Source organism: Osmia lignaria, chromosome 8 (assembly GCF_051020975.1).
Source record: "Osmia lignaria lignaria isolate PbOS001 chromosome 8, iyOsmLign1, whole genome shotgun sequence".
In the NCBI taxonomy this organism is placed as follows: Eukaryota; Metazoa; Arthropoda; class Insecta; order Hymenoptera; family Megachilidae; genus Osmia; species Osmia lignaria.
In genome coordinates, this window is record NC_135039.1 from 11,038,169 (window position 1) to 11,054,335 (window position 16,167).

At 38.7% G+C, this 16,167-nt stretch overlaps 1 protein-coding gene across 1 annotated transcript; it reads right to left on the reverse strand.

Moving 5' to 3' along the window:
* Positions 1-3,326: 3,326 nt before the first annotated feature.
* LOC117608934 (uncharacterized) lies at positions 3,327-14,049 on the reverse strand. The gene is made up of 7 exons (XM_034334705.2): positions 13,810-14,049; positions 7,311-7,621; positions 6,561-6,836; positions 6,260-6,492; positions 5,857-6,123; positions 5,532-5,787; positions 3,327-5,034 (listed from the first exon to the last, which is right to left on the reverse strand). Exons 2-7 carry the CDS (start codon positions 7,564-7,566, stop codon positions 4,862-4,864), a joined length of 1,461 nt encoding a protein of 486 aa, XP_034190596.2. The 5' UTR covers positions 7,567-7,621; positions 13,810-14,049; the 3' UTR covers positions 3,327-4,861.
* Between the last annotated feature and the right edge of the window lie 2,118 nt (positions 14,050-16,167).

Genomic DNA, 16,167 nt, shown 5'->3' on the forward strand with positions numbered 1-16,167 from the left:
TATATATATATATATATGTATGTATGTATTAACACATTTACAATCTGGTACATAATTGTTGAATATAGTGAATATATTGAGCGTAATTATGAATCCAAATATACCGGCGATGGCACTGCGTTTTTCCTTTTATATTATTTCTCCACTGAGGTATTATTCTTTCATTACTGGCTGGCTCATAATTCTTACAGTTACATGGCCATTAATATGTTAGAATTTTATCAAATTGCTATTTTAATGCTACGGAATACTGTGATGACATTTTCCCTTTGATGCTTTAACGAGGAGAGATGTAATATTCAATGAAAATGATACGTCAGCTTGCGCCAAAGGATAAGGTGAACAGAAAACTTTAAAGAAACATTAAATAATGATAACGCAGTTCTCCTCTTCATAATGGTGATAGAATAGCTACTATTCTTCACCTTTTGTCATCAAAATTCTTCTCTAACTTTCTGAATGCCAAAAAATTCTTTGAAAAACTAGGATACATAATAATAATAATCTTACAATTATGGCATAAATTAAGATAATTGGGCACGTTTAAAAACTAGTTACAATTATTTTGGCATGCAGAAAGTTGACGTGGCTACTTATATAATAACTACACTCGGAGTATATCATAATTAACGACATATCCATGGGAAAGATACCCAGTATAAATATATACGGCACTGCTGATCGCTGGTAAACTGTTTGTTTTTATAAAGCGTCTATCTGAAAGAGATGCGAAACACGCATTCATGGTTAATTAGCATGTTGCACGCTGATTTCTGATTATTCGGTCGGTGTGAAATCGCACTACAATCCTTTTACAAAAATATTCAATTGCAACCAACCAGATAAATTGGATAACATTATTGCAAGAGAAAATCATTTCTGCTTCTTATTTGATCATCTGGCCAGTTCTGTTTTAATCAGTCAACCCCTTACAGATCGTGTATCGTTTGTTTTAAAAAAATAAATCACTATCAGAAGCGAGTAAGTGGGAACTGTGTACAAGAATACATTCTGGATATTTTTATGCAACCTTTAGCAATAACAACAAGCACAATTGAACAACATTTTATGGAACAATCAGAAGAAGATCTGAAAGGGTTGACGACATTTGGTTGATGTACAATAAAAACAACGAGTTATTGTGCGAATCCACAACGAAAATGATTCTATTGTTTTTAAGAGTAACGAGCTTCTTCACTGTTTTTTGTTAACACGTTGAACGTTACAGTGGTATGGGGCATTTTTTGTGGGACGTATTAAAATTCTAATTACTAAGAATAGTAATAATTAATTTTCAAATTTCAAGCTTTCGATTTGCAATTTCACATTATTTGTACCATAGCAATATTACTTGAAATCATGGTTTTCTATTGTTTTCTTTTAATTATTCAGGGGTCACTGGTGACACCCATGGCGTTCAACGTGTTAAAAGCATTGGAATTAGGGATGTGCGGGTACCCGATATGTATTACGGGCTTGGGCGAGCGTCCGATTCGGCTTCGGTCGGGTACAGTCGGGCCGATCCGGACGAGCTCCCGCGGGCCGCGACTCAACTCTCGTGTTGTTAATACTTGCAATAAGCATGTGCAAAATCTGTTTTATATGGAATTTTGGAATAAGATAATTTTTAGGTGGAAAAATAATACTTGGAACAAATTTATTTGAAATGAATTTCATTCCATGTCGCGGCCCGCGGGAGCTCGTCCGAATCAGCCCGATTGTACCCGACCGAGCCCGAAATAGTCGGGCTCCCCGACTGCACGCATGCATCGGTCCGAGCCCGCCCGATGTTTCCCGAACCGACCCGACTAGCCGGGCCGCACATTCCTAATTAGAATCATTTTCTTCGTCGTATAACAACGCCTCGAAGTAACTCAATTTACCACTGTGGTCGGTTATAAGAAAGCTACAAATTGAAACTTCTCTTCTCGCCTTGTATAATAATCTCTCGTAACAACATATGCATTGTATATATACGTATACATATATACGATTAAATACTGCGACTATAGTGTAATAATATAGTAGTAGTACGTTCGTTATTGTTTCTCTCGTTTCTTCGTTATTATTGTAGCTGCTATAATAGACTCGAAGGAAGAATGAACTTGACCTTATGAAGAACCGAATAAATTCTTGATAATAATTTCAACGAACAATAAATAAATAATATATGAACACCCGAAACAATTATTAATTACAAATTATAGTTTCAGAATTTTTTTAACACTTTGAATACCATGGGGGTCATCAGTGACCGGCGCTGCAAATTACACATATCTAAATAATTAAGAGAAAACAATAGAAAAATATTTTAAATAATATTGCTATTGTACAAATAATGTAAAATAGTAAATAGAAAGCTTGAAATTTGAAAATTAACTATTCCCATTTTTAATAATTAGAGCTTCAATATGTTCCATAATTTTTATGTGGAAAAATAATACTTGTAACCAATTTATTTGAAATGAATTTCATTCCACGTCGCGGCCCGCGAGGGCACTTCCGAATCGGCCCGACTGTACCCGACCGAACCCGAAATAGTCGGGCTACTGCACGCATGTATCGGACGCATAAAAAATGTTCATTTTCACCGATTGATAAATCTTCAACTCAAGTTCATTTTTCCTCAGATCTTGATACAACTATAGTTGGAACGCTTATTACCGGTGTAAAAAAGTCGTGGACGTATATATAGCTTCTGCGATAGAATATGATTGACGTATTTTCTTCCAACAACAAATATTCATCTTTCTTACGTTTCTAGCATCTCGCGACAGCTGCCAATAACAAACTACTTCGTACGCGGAACAACGATACTTAATTACGGTTCACGGATACTCGTACTCGCTAGTTTAATACGGGTTCAAATACGCTTAACACCTACGTAACGAGTCGCATAATAGAGAAGACTCGATGATTTGGCACGAATTTGCATTTCTCAGCCACTTTCGAACAAATTTTTTCCTCTTTTTTGATTTCACGCAGTTTTCATCGTTTTCTTTTTTTTTTCCTTTGGGACATTGCGTAAGTCCGGGGAGAAGGAGGAGCAGGAATAGTCAGAAATGGAAAACAAATATTCATCTACTATTCCTAAAACTCAGTGTCCTAAAGTACAGATAAAAACAAGAGTCACAGGACTTTGTTATAATTAAGTACACGCAGCTTGTTCTTTAAAAGTGTTTCTAAAGTACTTGACTAAGAACAAGTACTTGAGACACTTTAATTAAAGTGCCTCAGAGAAGTCTCTACACCTTGTTGAAAATAATAAAAGTACTTGAATGCAAGGATAAGTTTCTTAACCTTACAATGATAAAAATTGTGCTTGATACAATTGTTTTAGAAACACTCTATACCTTGTTGAAAATAATAAAAGTACTTGAATGCATGGATAAGTTTCTTAACCTTACAATGATAAAAATTGTGCTTGATACTATTGTTTTAGAAACACCTATTGTTATAATACTTGAGTGCAGACAGTATAGTGCTGACAGATGAGCTAATTTTTAACTTACAATAAATACATATGAAATTAAAATTAAGTACGTCGATAGGATTGTCTACGAATAGAACTAAACTCGAACGAGTATAAATCACTGTTGTCTCTGTTCTAGTTAAAAAATCCTGTCCTAAGAGGGACTCGTCCGAAACAAGTTTCTTTCTATTCGTTTCAACTACAGTAAAACCTCTAAGTCGCCATTTTCCTTTCCTCGTCATTTTTAAATTTACATGGTTTTCATTCCGTTTAAATCGTCAAAATTTCCCGGTTCTTTGAGCGACGACTTATGGAGGTTTTACTGTAATCTAAATACATGTGCTAAGTTTCTGACATAAAAGTTGTGCTTTCACATACGTACGCATTCGATTTGTCTAATAATACTGAAAATTCTGCCATAGGGCACTTTATCCCTTCACTTCTGGCAAATGCATCTTTGAATCAAACATCACAGAGTCAGGAAACAATGGAAATTTCATAGAATAAAATGAGCGTCTTAGGAATGTTTAAAATTGAAATTTCTCTTTCTCTGTTATCCCTCATCAGTCTGTGAATGCAAACCACAGAGACTGAAGTTTGTATACGATAAGTAAATTATTATTTATGGTTACCCAAATGTTCACACCGTATCAATTCGAGCACACTGATTTTATCATGTAACCATCGTTCGAACAGTGCATACCAGTTGACTTTATAAAATATTTTCTGTAACTCTTTTTTACGCTCATGCATTCATAAACACACGCATACCTTCTTGTACAAGTAATAACACGTGTAATTAGAACGTTCTCTCGAAAATATGAAATATTTCGTTATCAAAATAAAATATAAATTGGCAATAACGTTGTGTGGCTAGACGGATGTTCACGCTAGCAATACATAGGAAACATTGATCGCTTTTCTCCTTCCTTCTCCGTTCTTTTTATTCGGGTTTCGTGTCCACGAGATAATCAATATTATCGCTTTTCCCCCAACCCTTGCGCCCCTATCACAACTGTACAGGAAAGTTTTTCCCTCCTGCGTTCGGAGAAGAAACTTTGAAAAAATTCGTTCAATCAATTTAATGGAGCCAAACGACTGTTCTAAATGTCCGTAACATCTGCTACAGGAATTGCTGTGACGGTGTTCCAGATAATGTTTTCATTAGTCATTCTTTAAGTGAAAAATCCTGAGATCGAGAATTAATCAGGATATCTATCAGTCTGGTTTTTAAAATCATCTCTGAACGCTTTTTACACAGAAGTTTTACTTGTTCTCTTCTGAAAGTAAACGATATTTTTATGCTCCAGGGATTAATTAATTAAACGAATTCTTCGGAGGAAGTTAGATTTCTTCAGGGAAGGTTGAAGAGGGTTCGAGGGAGGAAGTTCATCTCTGAGAATGTTCGCATTGCACCTCTGGCGGTTGCATCGTCAAGTATGAGGGTTGAGTGTCCCTGAAGTGTGATCTGACGAGTAATCCCAGGCCTAGAAGAACAACGGGAAGTCCAAGAAGCGCGCAGATCAGTTCTCCAGTGACCCCCGGTGACCACGAGATAGAACCTGTTTCAGTTTAATTTTATTTACAAAAGTCTATGCTTAAGACTGATCTCTAGAGGCATTCGAATATTCATTTTCAGTTTTATAGGGTTATTCAAATTGAGTGTCACATTTTCAAAAATTGAACTAAAACGCAAAGTATTTGACTTTTGTATGGTTACTTTATTTTAGTACAAAGTCTATTTGATGACATTAATTATGAAAAACAATATTATTTAACAATCCTTGATACGTATAACCAAAGTAATTTTTCACAAGGAGACACCAATTGCTACCAAGATTGGGTGATTTAACACCATTAGATTTTTTATGGGGTTTATGGAAAAAGACTATTGACGAGTTGAGAAACAAAATCACAGTCGCTATTGATGAAATTGAATTCCACTTGTGTGAAAATATAATGTCATACAGCAAAGTTTATGTTAAAATAAAGAAGCCATATAAAAATCACATAATTTGCGTTCTATATCAATTTTAAGATGCAACCCTATATAACTCACCACCGTGTACACTGATGTCCATTTTATAAATGCTCCACCAAATGCCGGATAGAGGAAGAGATACGGTAGCGGCGGCGACGGTGAACACAGCACTTTCGCACATGGACAGAAAGTTTAATACAGAAATTGAGAAGACTGTGTACGCTATCAGGAAGGTCCATCCGTGAATAGAAACGTTTGAGCAGGATTCTGTGTTTTTAAAATGACAAGTTAAACCGTGTTCAACAGTACGGTATAGTTCCACTGGTGAATATCCCTGAAAATAAAAAGATGTGCTATAAATTCAATAAAAAGGTGGTAAGAAGTGAACGAGTTATAGACTTACCCTGCCTATTCCTGGTAAAGTATTCACCCAGCTCATGGTGAGAATAGCAAAAAATGCTATTAGGTGTATGTAGAAGAGAGTTTCAAGAATCGGAGGCTTTGGAAAGTGTTTGGGTTTAACGGTGGGATCAGGATCCGTCACGTGAAGCAACCTACCGCCTTCTTCCTCGGATCCGCGTCTCCGAATGTCTCTGGACGACACCAAACGCGACACCGTGTACAGGAATGAATTCTGTTGATTCGCCATTACATGGCACATATTTTGTTGCTGAAAGAAAAACAAAGTGCGAGCAATTACGATGCTTGTGGTATTTTGTTTCAGCTCTAAATTATTTTCAAGTGGCGCCTTCTTTCCCTGCAGTCTTGCCAGCAAAAGCGTTCTGAACTAGTAATTAAACCCTCACCTCTGTGGTGTAATGACCCTCGAGCAGCGTGAAGAACATGGCAAAAGCGGCGAGCGCGCCGACATAGACGAACGTCCAAACAGCCCTTGCACCCCAGGACTCCCTTATAGAAGCGGCGTGTGGTGAAACTTCCCTTCCTCTGCATCGAAACTCGTCGCAAAGACCGTAATCAACGCTTATGAACAAGCCGACTATTATGGTGGTGCTCGAGAAGATTCGTTGCAGGCTCATCACTGAAATAAACATTCTCTTTTATATCGTCACTGTTTTAAATAACGATGGCGAACTTGGAGCTGCTTACTTTTGCGACAGAAGAAGAAATAGTAAACCAGAGAGAAGACCAAGGTGATGCCTTTGATTGGGTCTTGCAAGTGGCAGAGGACTCGGTTTTGATCAAGAGCAAGGGTGGTGACAATGCCAGAGAAAGCATAGATCAGGCTTATCTTCACCAGGGCACAACGAGGTATCTTGATTTTCATGCTGTTTGGAATCAACGCAGGCGGTGGTGATACCCTCTCAATGATAAACCATATGATTCCAAGGAGACAGGTGGAGCTCAGGGCAGTAAAAAGTAGTCCTGAGAAAATTCAATTAAGTATGATTAAATTAACCCTTTAACTGTGGGTATGGTTTATAAATCATATACTAAAATTATAGCCAGAGGCGGGGGTGGTATATAAACAGCATGTTAATTTTTGCTAATATCAAATAGCAGCTGTGGCTTATAAACACAATAAAAGAAAATCTTCTAAAATAGAATATCACTTAAATTAAAAATTAGAGCTATCGGCTGTGCTAAAAGTACCCGCAGTTAATGGGTTAAATTCAATAATTGAATGAATTATATTACAGCAGAGATATAGAACTCTGGTCAATAACATAAACCAATCACAAACAACAGCAAATATTCTATTGAATCATAATAACAAAAGCATGTATTGAACATTTACAATCGGTATCAGTAATCCTACTGATATAATCTGTAAAAAAGTAGGAATCCCAGGGAATAAAATTACAATTAATATGTTGCATCGATTCCGTTTTAAAATACCTGTATAAGCATTTGAAACGGTGCTGATACTGTTCAGATAAAGAGGATAGGCGATAATCAAAAATGTGACGGAGACGACAACGATTAGAAGGGTGGCGATGAAGCTGAACTTTTGCCAGCCAGCTCGGTCCGTATCGAACAGCTTATCGGTGGCCTGATAAGTGACATATGGCGATTCCTCGGTGTCGGTGTATTCCTCGATCTCGACGTCGCTACCTGTGCACCTCAGCTCCTCCTGTTCCTCGTCGTCGACCATCGTCGAGACGCAACCCGTCAGCGACGCCAGTTTTGTGCTTTTTCCTTTCTCCTTGCTTTAAAAGACAGAAACATTTATTAGAAACTTAACGGTATAATACTACGTGTGCACCATAGGCTTGTCTTAATTAAAAGGAGATGAGGACCTTATTTGGTTCTTCACTCTTATTCTTAATTAAGAAAAGCTTATGTTGCACCCTGCTGGTCAATAAAAATAAAGGAAACATATTACTACGTTAACGAGTCTCACATTCTCCTCAAGACAATGCAAAGTACTAAGTTAAAAATTATTGTTAGTATTCTTTAAAAGTTGAGGTCAAGAAAGGTGGAACTGGATACAGTGGTGGATCAAGTCAAGCGGGGACCCCAAGCGGCATAAATTTTGGGGCTCTCAAATTTAAGTTAGAAAAAAAATTTAAAGAAAACTCATGTTATGTTATATGTATATCATTATGTTGATTATAATATTGGTGTTTGGTGAAATTCATGATATTTGGACAATAAAATATTATTTGATACTAGGTACGACCTCCGGAGGACCCCTTCGACCTCCCGGAAAAATCGTGTTTTTGAAATATAGACCGTCAAAGCCTGAAAAAACTATTGTTGATGAACTATGAACCCTAATGAAAGAACATTATAAGATCTCAGGGCCGCTTCGGGGACCTTTGGTATTCCAGGGTCTTTTGGTATTCCGGAGCCCTTTGGTACTCCGGGGCCCTTTGGTATTCCAGGGCCTTTTGGTATTCCGGGGCCTTTTGGTGTTTCGGAGCCCTTTGGTATTCCAGGGCCTTTTGATATTCCGGGGCCTTTTGGTGTTCCGGGGCCTTTTGGTATTCCGGGGCCTTTTGGTATTCCGGGGCCCCTTGGTATTCTAGGGCCTTTTGGTGTTCCGGGGCCCTTTGATATTCCGGGGCCCCTTGTATTCTAGGGCCTTTTGGTGTTCCGGGGCCCTTTGATATTCCGGGGCCCCTTGGTATTCTAGGGCCTTTTGGTGTTCCGGGGCCCTTTGATATTCCGGGGCCTTTTGATATTCCGGGGTCTTTTGGTATTCCGGGGCCTTTTGATATTCCGTAGCCTTTTGGTGTTCCGGGGCCTTTTGATATTCCGGGGCCCTACGCGGCTGCTTAATTCGCTTGCCGTTTAATCCGCCACTAACTGCATAGGCACTCAATCACAGAGAGCAATAGAGGTCGAGCTTTAAAGCTCACGCGAAACGCGATTCTGTTCGAAAGGATCGATTTGCCTTTTTTTTTTTTTTTCATTTATGTTGCTCGCTCTTTTTGTCCTTGTAGAAGTACGATTAACGAGCAGGTTGCATGCACACTTTTACTCACCTACGTATGTACACTTTTAGCCCTGGACAGATTAGATAACTGGCTCTCTACTATCGATACATGGAACTCGAGAAATTTCGTTCACCTTCAAACACGGTAATTATCTAATTCTCACCATTTCACGTCTTTTCTCGCGACAGAAATTATAAATGGAAAATAATTCGAGCGTAATGCGCGGCTTAACACGGTGTACGGTGCGTTAAAAATGAACGGTGATTTTTCTTTGCTTTTGTGGTCGACGCTTGCTTTGGAATTTAAGCCGCATTTAACATTTCTTTTTTAACCGTAATCTGGCTTTGCACCGCTTTATTCGCGCATAAAGTTTCATCTCTGATTTTCAGGTTTTGCAAAAACCGAGCAAAAGAGCAATAGTAACTGCTACTACCTTCATCAATCTTAATTAACAACCCTTTCAGGTCAAAGTATTTTGAAGTCTGACATTATGCACGCACGAAATACATTTTTATTCGAATTAAATTAAATATATTGCTCGCTCTCAAAGGAATAATGGATTTATGAATGAATTTTGAAAGGCTGAAACGTAGTACTACGTGCTTACATATGATAATACAAGTACATTCGAAGATGTTTGAGGTAAAGAAACGGAGAACAGAGATGGATATTAAATCTCGAGTATTTAATCCGAAGGCAAAGGTGAATTTAATACACAGGTTGGCCCTGGGCCTAGGCGGTCACCTAGGGCCCTCCAAGGCCCAGGGTCCCCCAAAGAGATTTCTAATTATGGCAGAATAAGGTCTTCGTTAACCCCAGAATTTTAATTCTAGGCGGCCGCCTAGGGCCCCCCCAAGGTCAGGGCCTCTCAAAGTCCAGGGTCCCCCAAGGTCCAGGGCTCTCCAACGTCCAGAGGCCTCCAAGATCCAGGGTCCCCCAAGGGGATGGCAGAATGGGTTCTTCGTTAACCCTAGAATTTTAACTCTAGACAGGGCCGGCCCTGGGTCTAGGCAGACTAGGCAGCCGCCTAGGGCTCCTCAAGGTCCAGGGCCCCCCAAGGTCCAGGGTCCTCCAAGGTCCAGGGTCCCCCAATGTCCAGGATCCCCCAATGTCCAGGGTCCCCCAATGTCCAGGATCCCCCAATGTCCAGGGTCCCCCAATGTCCAGGGTCTCCTAATGTCCAGGGTCCCCCAAGGTCCAGGGCTCTCCAAGGTCCAGAGGCCTCCAAGATCCAGGGTCCCCCAAGGGGATTTTTAATTATGGCAGAATGGGGTCTTCGTTAACCCTAGAATTTTAACTCTAGACAGGGCCGGCCCCGGGCTTAGGGAGACGCCTAGGGCCTCTCAAGGTCCAGGCCCCCCCCAATGTCCAGGGTTCCCCAATGTCCAGAGTCTCCCAATGTCCAGGGTCCCCCCATGTCCAGGGTCCCCATAAGACGATTTTGCGTCTTAGAATGCAAGAAGAGTAATGTTTACTTGAATATTAATCTAAATTAGTTATACAAGCTTTAATGTTAATTTTATAAATTTTATTTGAGCTACTTTTTTAATGTCATATATGTGAAGGGACCCTCGGAACACCGAAATCTCAGGGTCGGCCCTGTTAACACAGCAAGCAAATCTTCTTTCCCGGGGAAAAGTAATGAAAACTTTGGAAAATGAATGGACATGAGTCAAGGTTGCAGTTATTCAGAAACTATTTCACTGCAAATATAAAGTAACGACTTCAACGTAACCGAATTAACCAAACAGAGGAAGTTCGTTCTACGCGAAACATCTACTTAATGGATTTTAATTAATTAATAATAATAATTAATGAAAAAGCTTTCGAGTTTGCTAAATAAATTTTGTAGCAGTTTTGCCCACTTTATCATTATGATAACAGTCCTTATGAATGTCAGATAAGAAATTAAGAAGAGACTGAAATAGCAAAATGACAAATTAATATTCTAACTCCTTCACCGAGAAAGGAAGCGCATTACAGTTATGACAAACTATGTCACAGACTATTGATATTGGGTCACAGAAGTTCGAGCTTCCCTTGGAGGCGAAGGAAATCAGATAACGTGGAAAATCGGGAACGGAAACGGATTCTTTTTATCGTTTAACGGGCGGATATCAGAAAGGAACGATGACGTGCGCATTTACCAGAGCGAAACGATATCGATATTGATGATAACAGACCAATTTGTACACGTTGTTTTACTTGAGGCAATAGATAAATCTATATCCACTGGTACAAAAGAAAGACACAGAATTTATACACAATTTCAATGAAAGCTCTTCTGTCCATTAAAAACATAAAAGTTTTGTAGCAAAATTGCCTCTAAACTGGATTAACTATCATTCGCTATGAATCAATAGTACCAGAGCGAGTTAGCTATTGCTCCTTTTTTCGCTCCCGACTTTTTAGCGCGACCTTCCGAGAGCTGTTCAAGACCAATCGCCTTTCATAAGATCGATTAATTCGTAGCTATTATATACTCTGCATACGTGAACTATATATACAGGGTGTCGCACGAATTTTTGTATTTTAAGATCAAAGCCTCCATTAGCGTAACTAGCTAGGGACCAGGGTGCCCCTTCGACTCCTCTTCTTTAAAAAAAATCAATGCTTCTGTCCTCAAAAGAAAATCTTCTGAATCTTTTCCTAACTAGTCAGGAACCAGGGTGCCCCCTCACCCGCTCTTCTTAAAAAGAAATCTGTGCTTCTATCTTCTGATTCATTTCCTAACTAGGGAGGGGCCAGGGTGCCCCTTTGCCCCCTCTTCTTTAAAAGAAATCATGCTTCTAGTCCTCAAAAGAAAATCTTCTGAATCTTTTCCTACGTGTTTTCTCGCACCTGTAATAAAAGGTAATTGCAAATAATCAATCAATTTATACAAGGTGTTCAAACGATTCAAAATAGTGATTGAAAGGTTTCCAATACCTGATTGTTTCATAATATTCTGACTCTTTTTCCTTCGTTTAAAGTGAGCGTTATAAACAGAGAGGGAAAAAAAGCGGCGTTAAAGAAGGGAACAAAAGAATCTAATTACTAGCAACTTTACTCGTCACAAGTGGCCCAGAGACAGAAACCGTAACTCGAGCCGGGACAAGAGGATAAAGCGCGAGGCAAAGCACCAGGGCTGAGCTTTCTTCCGGAGTTTAACCCATTTCTGGAAGAATTTTTCATCGCTTCAGTAACCTCGTGAAATGCTGCGCAACAAAAGAAAATCGTTGAATAACCTCTGAACAGCATTTCAACGATACTGTATCCATGCTCCCCCATGGAACGGTTATGTTTATTGGAAAAATATTTAATACCCAGCAACAGGGACGGCCCTGAGATTTCGGGAGTCTGAGGCGAGCTCCAAAAAAGGGCCCCTTCGCATATATGACATAAAAAAAGTACCTCAAATAAAATTTATAAAATTAACATTAACGCTTATATTAAACGCAAAATTGTCTTATGGGGGCCTTGGACGTTGGGGGGCCCTCGACCTTGGGGGACCTTAGACCTTGGAGAGCCCTGGACATTGGGGGGCCTTGAACCTTGGGGGGCCCTGAACCTTGGGGACCCCGGACATTGGGGGGCCTTAGACCTTGGAGAGCCCTGGACATTGGGGGGCCTTGGACCTTGGGGGACCCTGAACCTTGGGGGACCCTGGGCATTGGGGGCCCTGAACCTTGGGGGACCCTGGACATTGGGGGGCCTTAGACCTTGGGGAGCCCTGGACATTGGGGGGCCGTGAACCTTGGGGGACCCTGGACATTGGGGGTCCTGAACCTTGGGGGACCCTGGACATTGGGGGGCCCTGAACCTTGGGGGGCCTTAGACCTTGGAGAGCCCCGGACATTGGGGGGCCCCTAGGCGGCCACCTAGACTGCCCAGGCTCAGGGCCGGCCCTGCGTGTATCTAATTGGCGATATCAGATTTTTTTTTTTTTATTCTTTGATCTGCGTAACAATTATAAGAGAATATAAATAATAATATATTAATATATGGTCATTAGTGACAGGGTGAAAATTTGTAACGTAGTCGGTGAAACGAGCATCCTTTCAGTCGGGGAATTAACAAACTTTAGGGCCACGGAAGTGCAAACCCTCGCGTCGAGGAACTCGAGGACGAAACACTTTCCAGGCATCGACTATGTTTGAGGGATTATAACTTTGCGGCGCATCCCCGTCCACTGCCAAGATCGGCGAAGTTTCGCGTAATTTGTAGGAAACTTTTTGCCAGTTTTATCAGAATTTATACAACTTTGAAACCACCGTGCAAACTGCTGTATAAATTTTTTTTATAGTCAACATTGATTTCCCATATAAAACATAAATAACGTTTTAATTAAAAAAGTATTAAGCAAACAAAGTCGTGCACATTTTTTAATTAAATTATTGAACAAATAACTACATTTATTTTTATTTTTAATGAATTTAAATATCTCTGGCTTTTAATTGAATATGGATTATTAAAAAATGGTTGAAATATTTTATTTCAATAAAAGCACCCTAAATAACGTTACGTTTCAATTGCATTTCATTGGCCGCTGATATACATCTATTATCTTTAACGTAAACAGTTATATCCGCACCAACAAAAGAGCCCAATAAGCTTTAGTACATATCTACAAGCTTTGTATCTAATTTCCATGACGATCCATTACTCTGCAGCGCAGTAACTAAATTTCGTGTGGGTATTCATCAGCGATTCGATGCGAAATCGAAAAACCAATAACCAATTTACCAACAGGGTAACTATGCTACTAATGCATAAAGATACCTCATATAAAATGAAACGTACGCTCATGCATGTTTAAATATCATTTACATCAAGTACAGTGTAGGTATGTATCACAGTAATACAGGTCAAGACGCATATAGCAAAAATTCAGTAGGGTTAGTGGGGGAGAAATATGGAAAGATATCGAGATAATGGGTTGTCAACGAACCCTGTGTGTTGGTATTGCGACTTACCCTCGAAACCTAACCTGACACCGCCCAGTATCACAGTGAAACCGCTTCTATCCTTCGAGAAGTTCTCCTCTTCCTATGGACGCCGCATTCGCCGTGGATTCACATCAGTGTAACATTGGAAAATTCGCGATTGTGTTTCACAAAAATCGCGAATCGCACTAATACGCTGGAAAAACCACGACTTCGTCCCATCGTGAGACGAGAACTGCCTTCAATGCGGGCTCTGTAGACTAGTGTACAGTGCCGTACCTTTCCTTCAGGGACCACGATGTTCCACCAATATAAACTGGTCCATGTTTCAAACCTGTAAGAAAATTGTCAGTGTATTTGGATTTCAATATTAAATTCTTTTAAATATCTGTACATTAAACTCTTATACAAGACAACATTGTATATGCATACCATTAAGTACCAAAAGCTTCTGCATATTTATATTTCTAAATAAATAATTATACTATTTAAATTTTATATAAAATAATATAAAGAAATGAAGTATGTAATAAGTAAAAGAGAAAAACATGGATAATGAATTAATTAATTAATATCAATCATAGTGTTCGTTCGTCTAGTGTATTTTGTAATTTCAAATAAATTATTGAATATTCTAAAGCTTTTATCAGATGATTACGTTAATTATTTTAACGCTTTTATTAAATAATTAGATTTTTGCTTTTTCACTAGACGAACGGACACTATGATTGATATTGTACATATATGTTTTAGTTTTCAGAAAAGATACCTTAGAGAAAAAATATAAAATTAATATAAATAAAATGAATAAAAAAAAATAAGAAAAGTAAGAGCGTTTTTTCATCTAATAATTTGAAAAATAAGATTCTTTAAAGAAATTTCTTTTCTTCACGCAAAGAACGGCACTGAGTTTCACGCATGCGCATTGGATGCAACAGTAGATCGCGCGCACACAAAGCAAGGAAGCGTTGCATTCTCCATGAAATTAACTCGGAAAATTATGAATTATTAATTACAGGTTGACGAATGTCAGTAGCAGATGTGAAACTACGATAATTTGTTTCTTTTCAACCTCATTTTTTGCTAATTACTTCACCGACTGTGCATACAAAAACAGAAAATCGATGAACGCTTCAGCGACGACAGAAAGATTCAATTACCCGCTGAAAATTTGTATCTGTGTATTTTCAATCGAACTCTGATTGGTCTGGTTGACGGCAATTTTTGGTCATTTCAATTGCGCGGAAATTCATTGCAGACGGGAAAGAACATTGTCAATTTACGTTCGGAATAGCATTTTCTTCCTGTCCCTTGTAATATAGTTTCTTTTTTTTTCACATAATTGGAAGGCGGGAAAAACCATTGCGTTCAAAAAGAGCGACAGTCTGCTGAATTTTTATCGAACAGATATAACTTTTACTGCTATCGTTGTATTCAATAAACTTAGTTTCTAAAATGCAATTTAAAGTAGAAATACAATTTTCTACTTTGCATTAATTTCAATCTAATGATAAGACTTTAATAAGGCTACGAACTTGTCTTTAAATTTCCATGCAGAATCGAATGTAAAATTACTAGGAGAAGTTGAAACAGTATTCTCCGGAGATCAAAGGAATGCAAGATAATGCCAATTGTAAACTCGCTAACTTTACCAATTAGGAAGCTTCTCGAACTTTCGAAGCACAGCCAGGTGAGAAAGGAAAATGCCTGCTTCCTGATGTCCCAGTCCCAATGAAACTATCTCAATGATGAGCAGCTTTCACATGCACCATACAAAGGGTATAGCAGGATAAGATGGTTAAAAGTGCTCTTGAAACTGATTTTATTGAACTATGCACCATTTAATAGGTTATGAAAAAAAACCATTATACACCAAGTTTCAACCCTATGTCTCAATCAGGAGGGTAGTTATAGGGTAAAATTGAAAAAACGGTTTTTGCCATATTTTCCCTATCTAGTGATATTCAAAAAATCTGAAAAAATTCTAGAATATTCTAGACATGTTTCTTTGTGATTGTGAATTTTTTCAAATTTGTTGAAAACCACTAAATAGGGAAAATATGACAAATACCGTTTTTTCGATTTTATCCTACAACTACCCTCTTGGTTGAGATACAGGGTTGAAACTTGGCGTATAACAGTATTTTCTTATAAGCTATTAAATGGTGCATAGCTCAATAAAAATGTCTTCAAGGGCACTTTTGACCATCACTTATCCTGCTATACCCTTTCTATTCTATACTTGTCCTTTTCAAAATGAGTTGAAATTCTCTGAAGATTCATTTAACAATATTTCCATCTATCAATAATCAATAGCCGAGGGTGAAAAGGTACCTGAAATTGCTTTCTAAAGTGTCCCCCAAGAAGTTAATGAACTTCTTTAGGAAG

Coding starts and splice junctions, on each gene's coding strand:
- LOC117608934 (XM_034334705.2), bottom strand. CDS start 7,566: ATGGTCGACGACGAGGAACAGGAGGAGCTGAGGTGCACAGGTAGCGAC. Junction 6,837..7,310: donor CGTTTCAAATGCTTATACAG/GTATTTTAAAAC, acceptor GAATTTTCTCAG/GACTACTTTTTACTGCCCTG. Junction 5,035..5,531: donor GGACATCAGTGTACACGGTG/GTGAGTTATATA, acceptor AAACTGAAACAG/GTTCTATCTCGTGGTCACCG.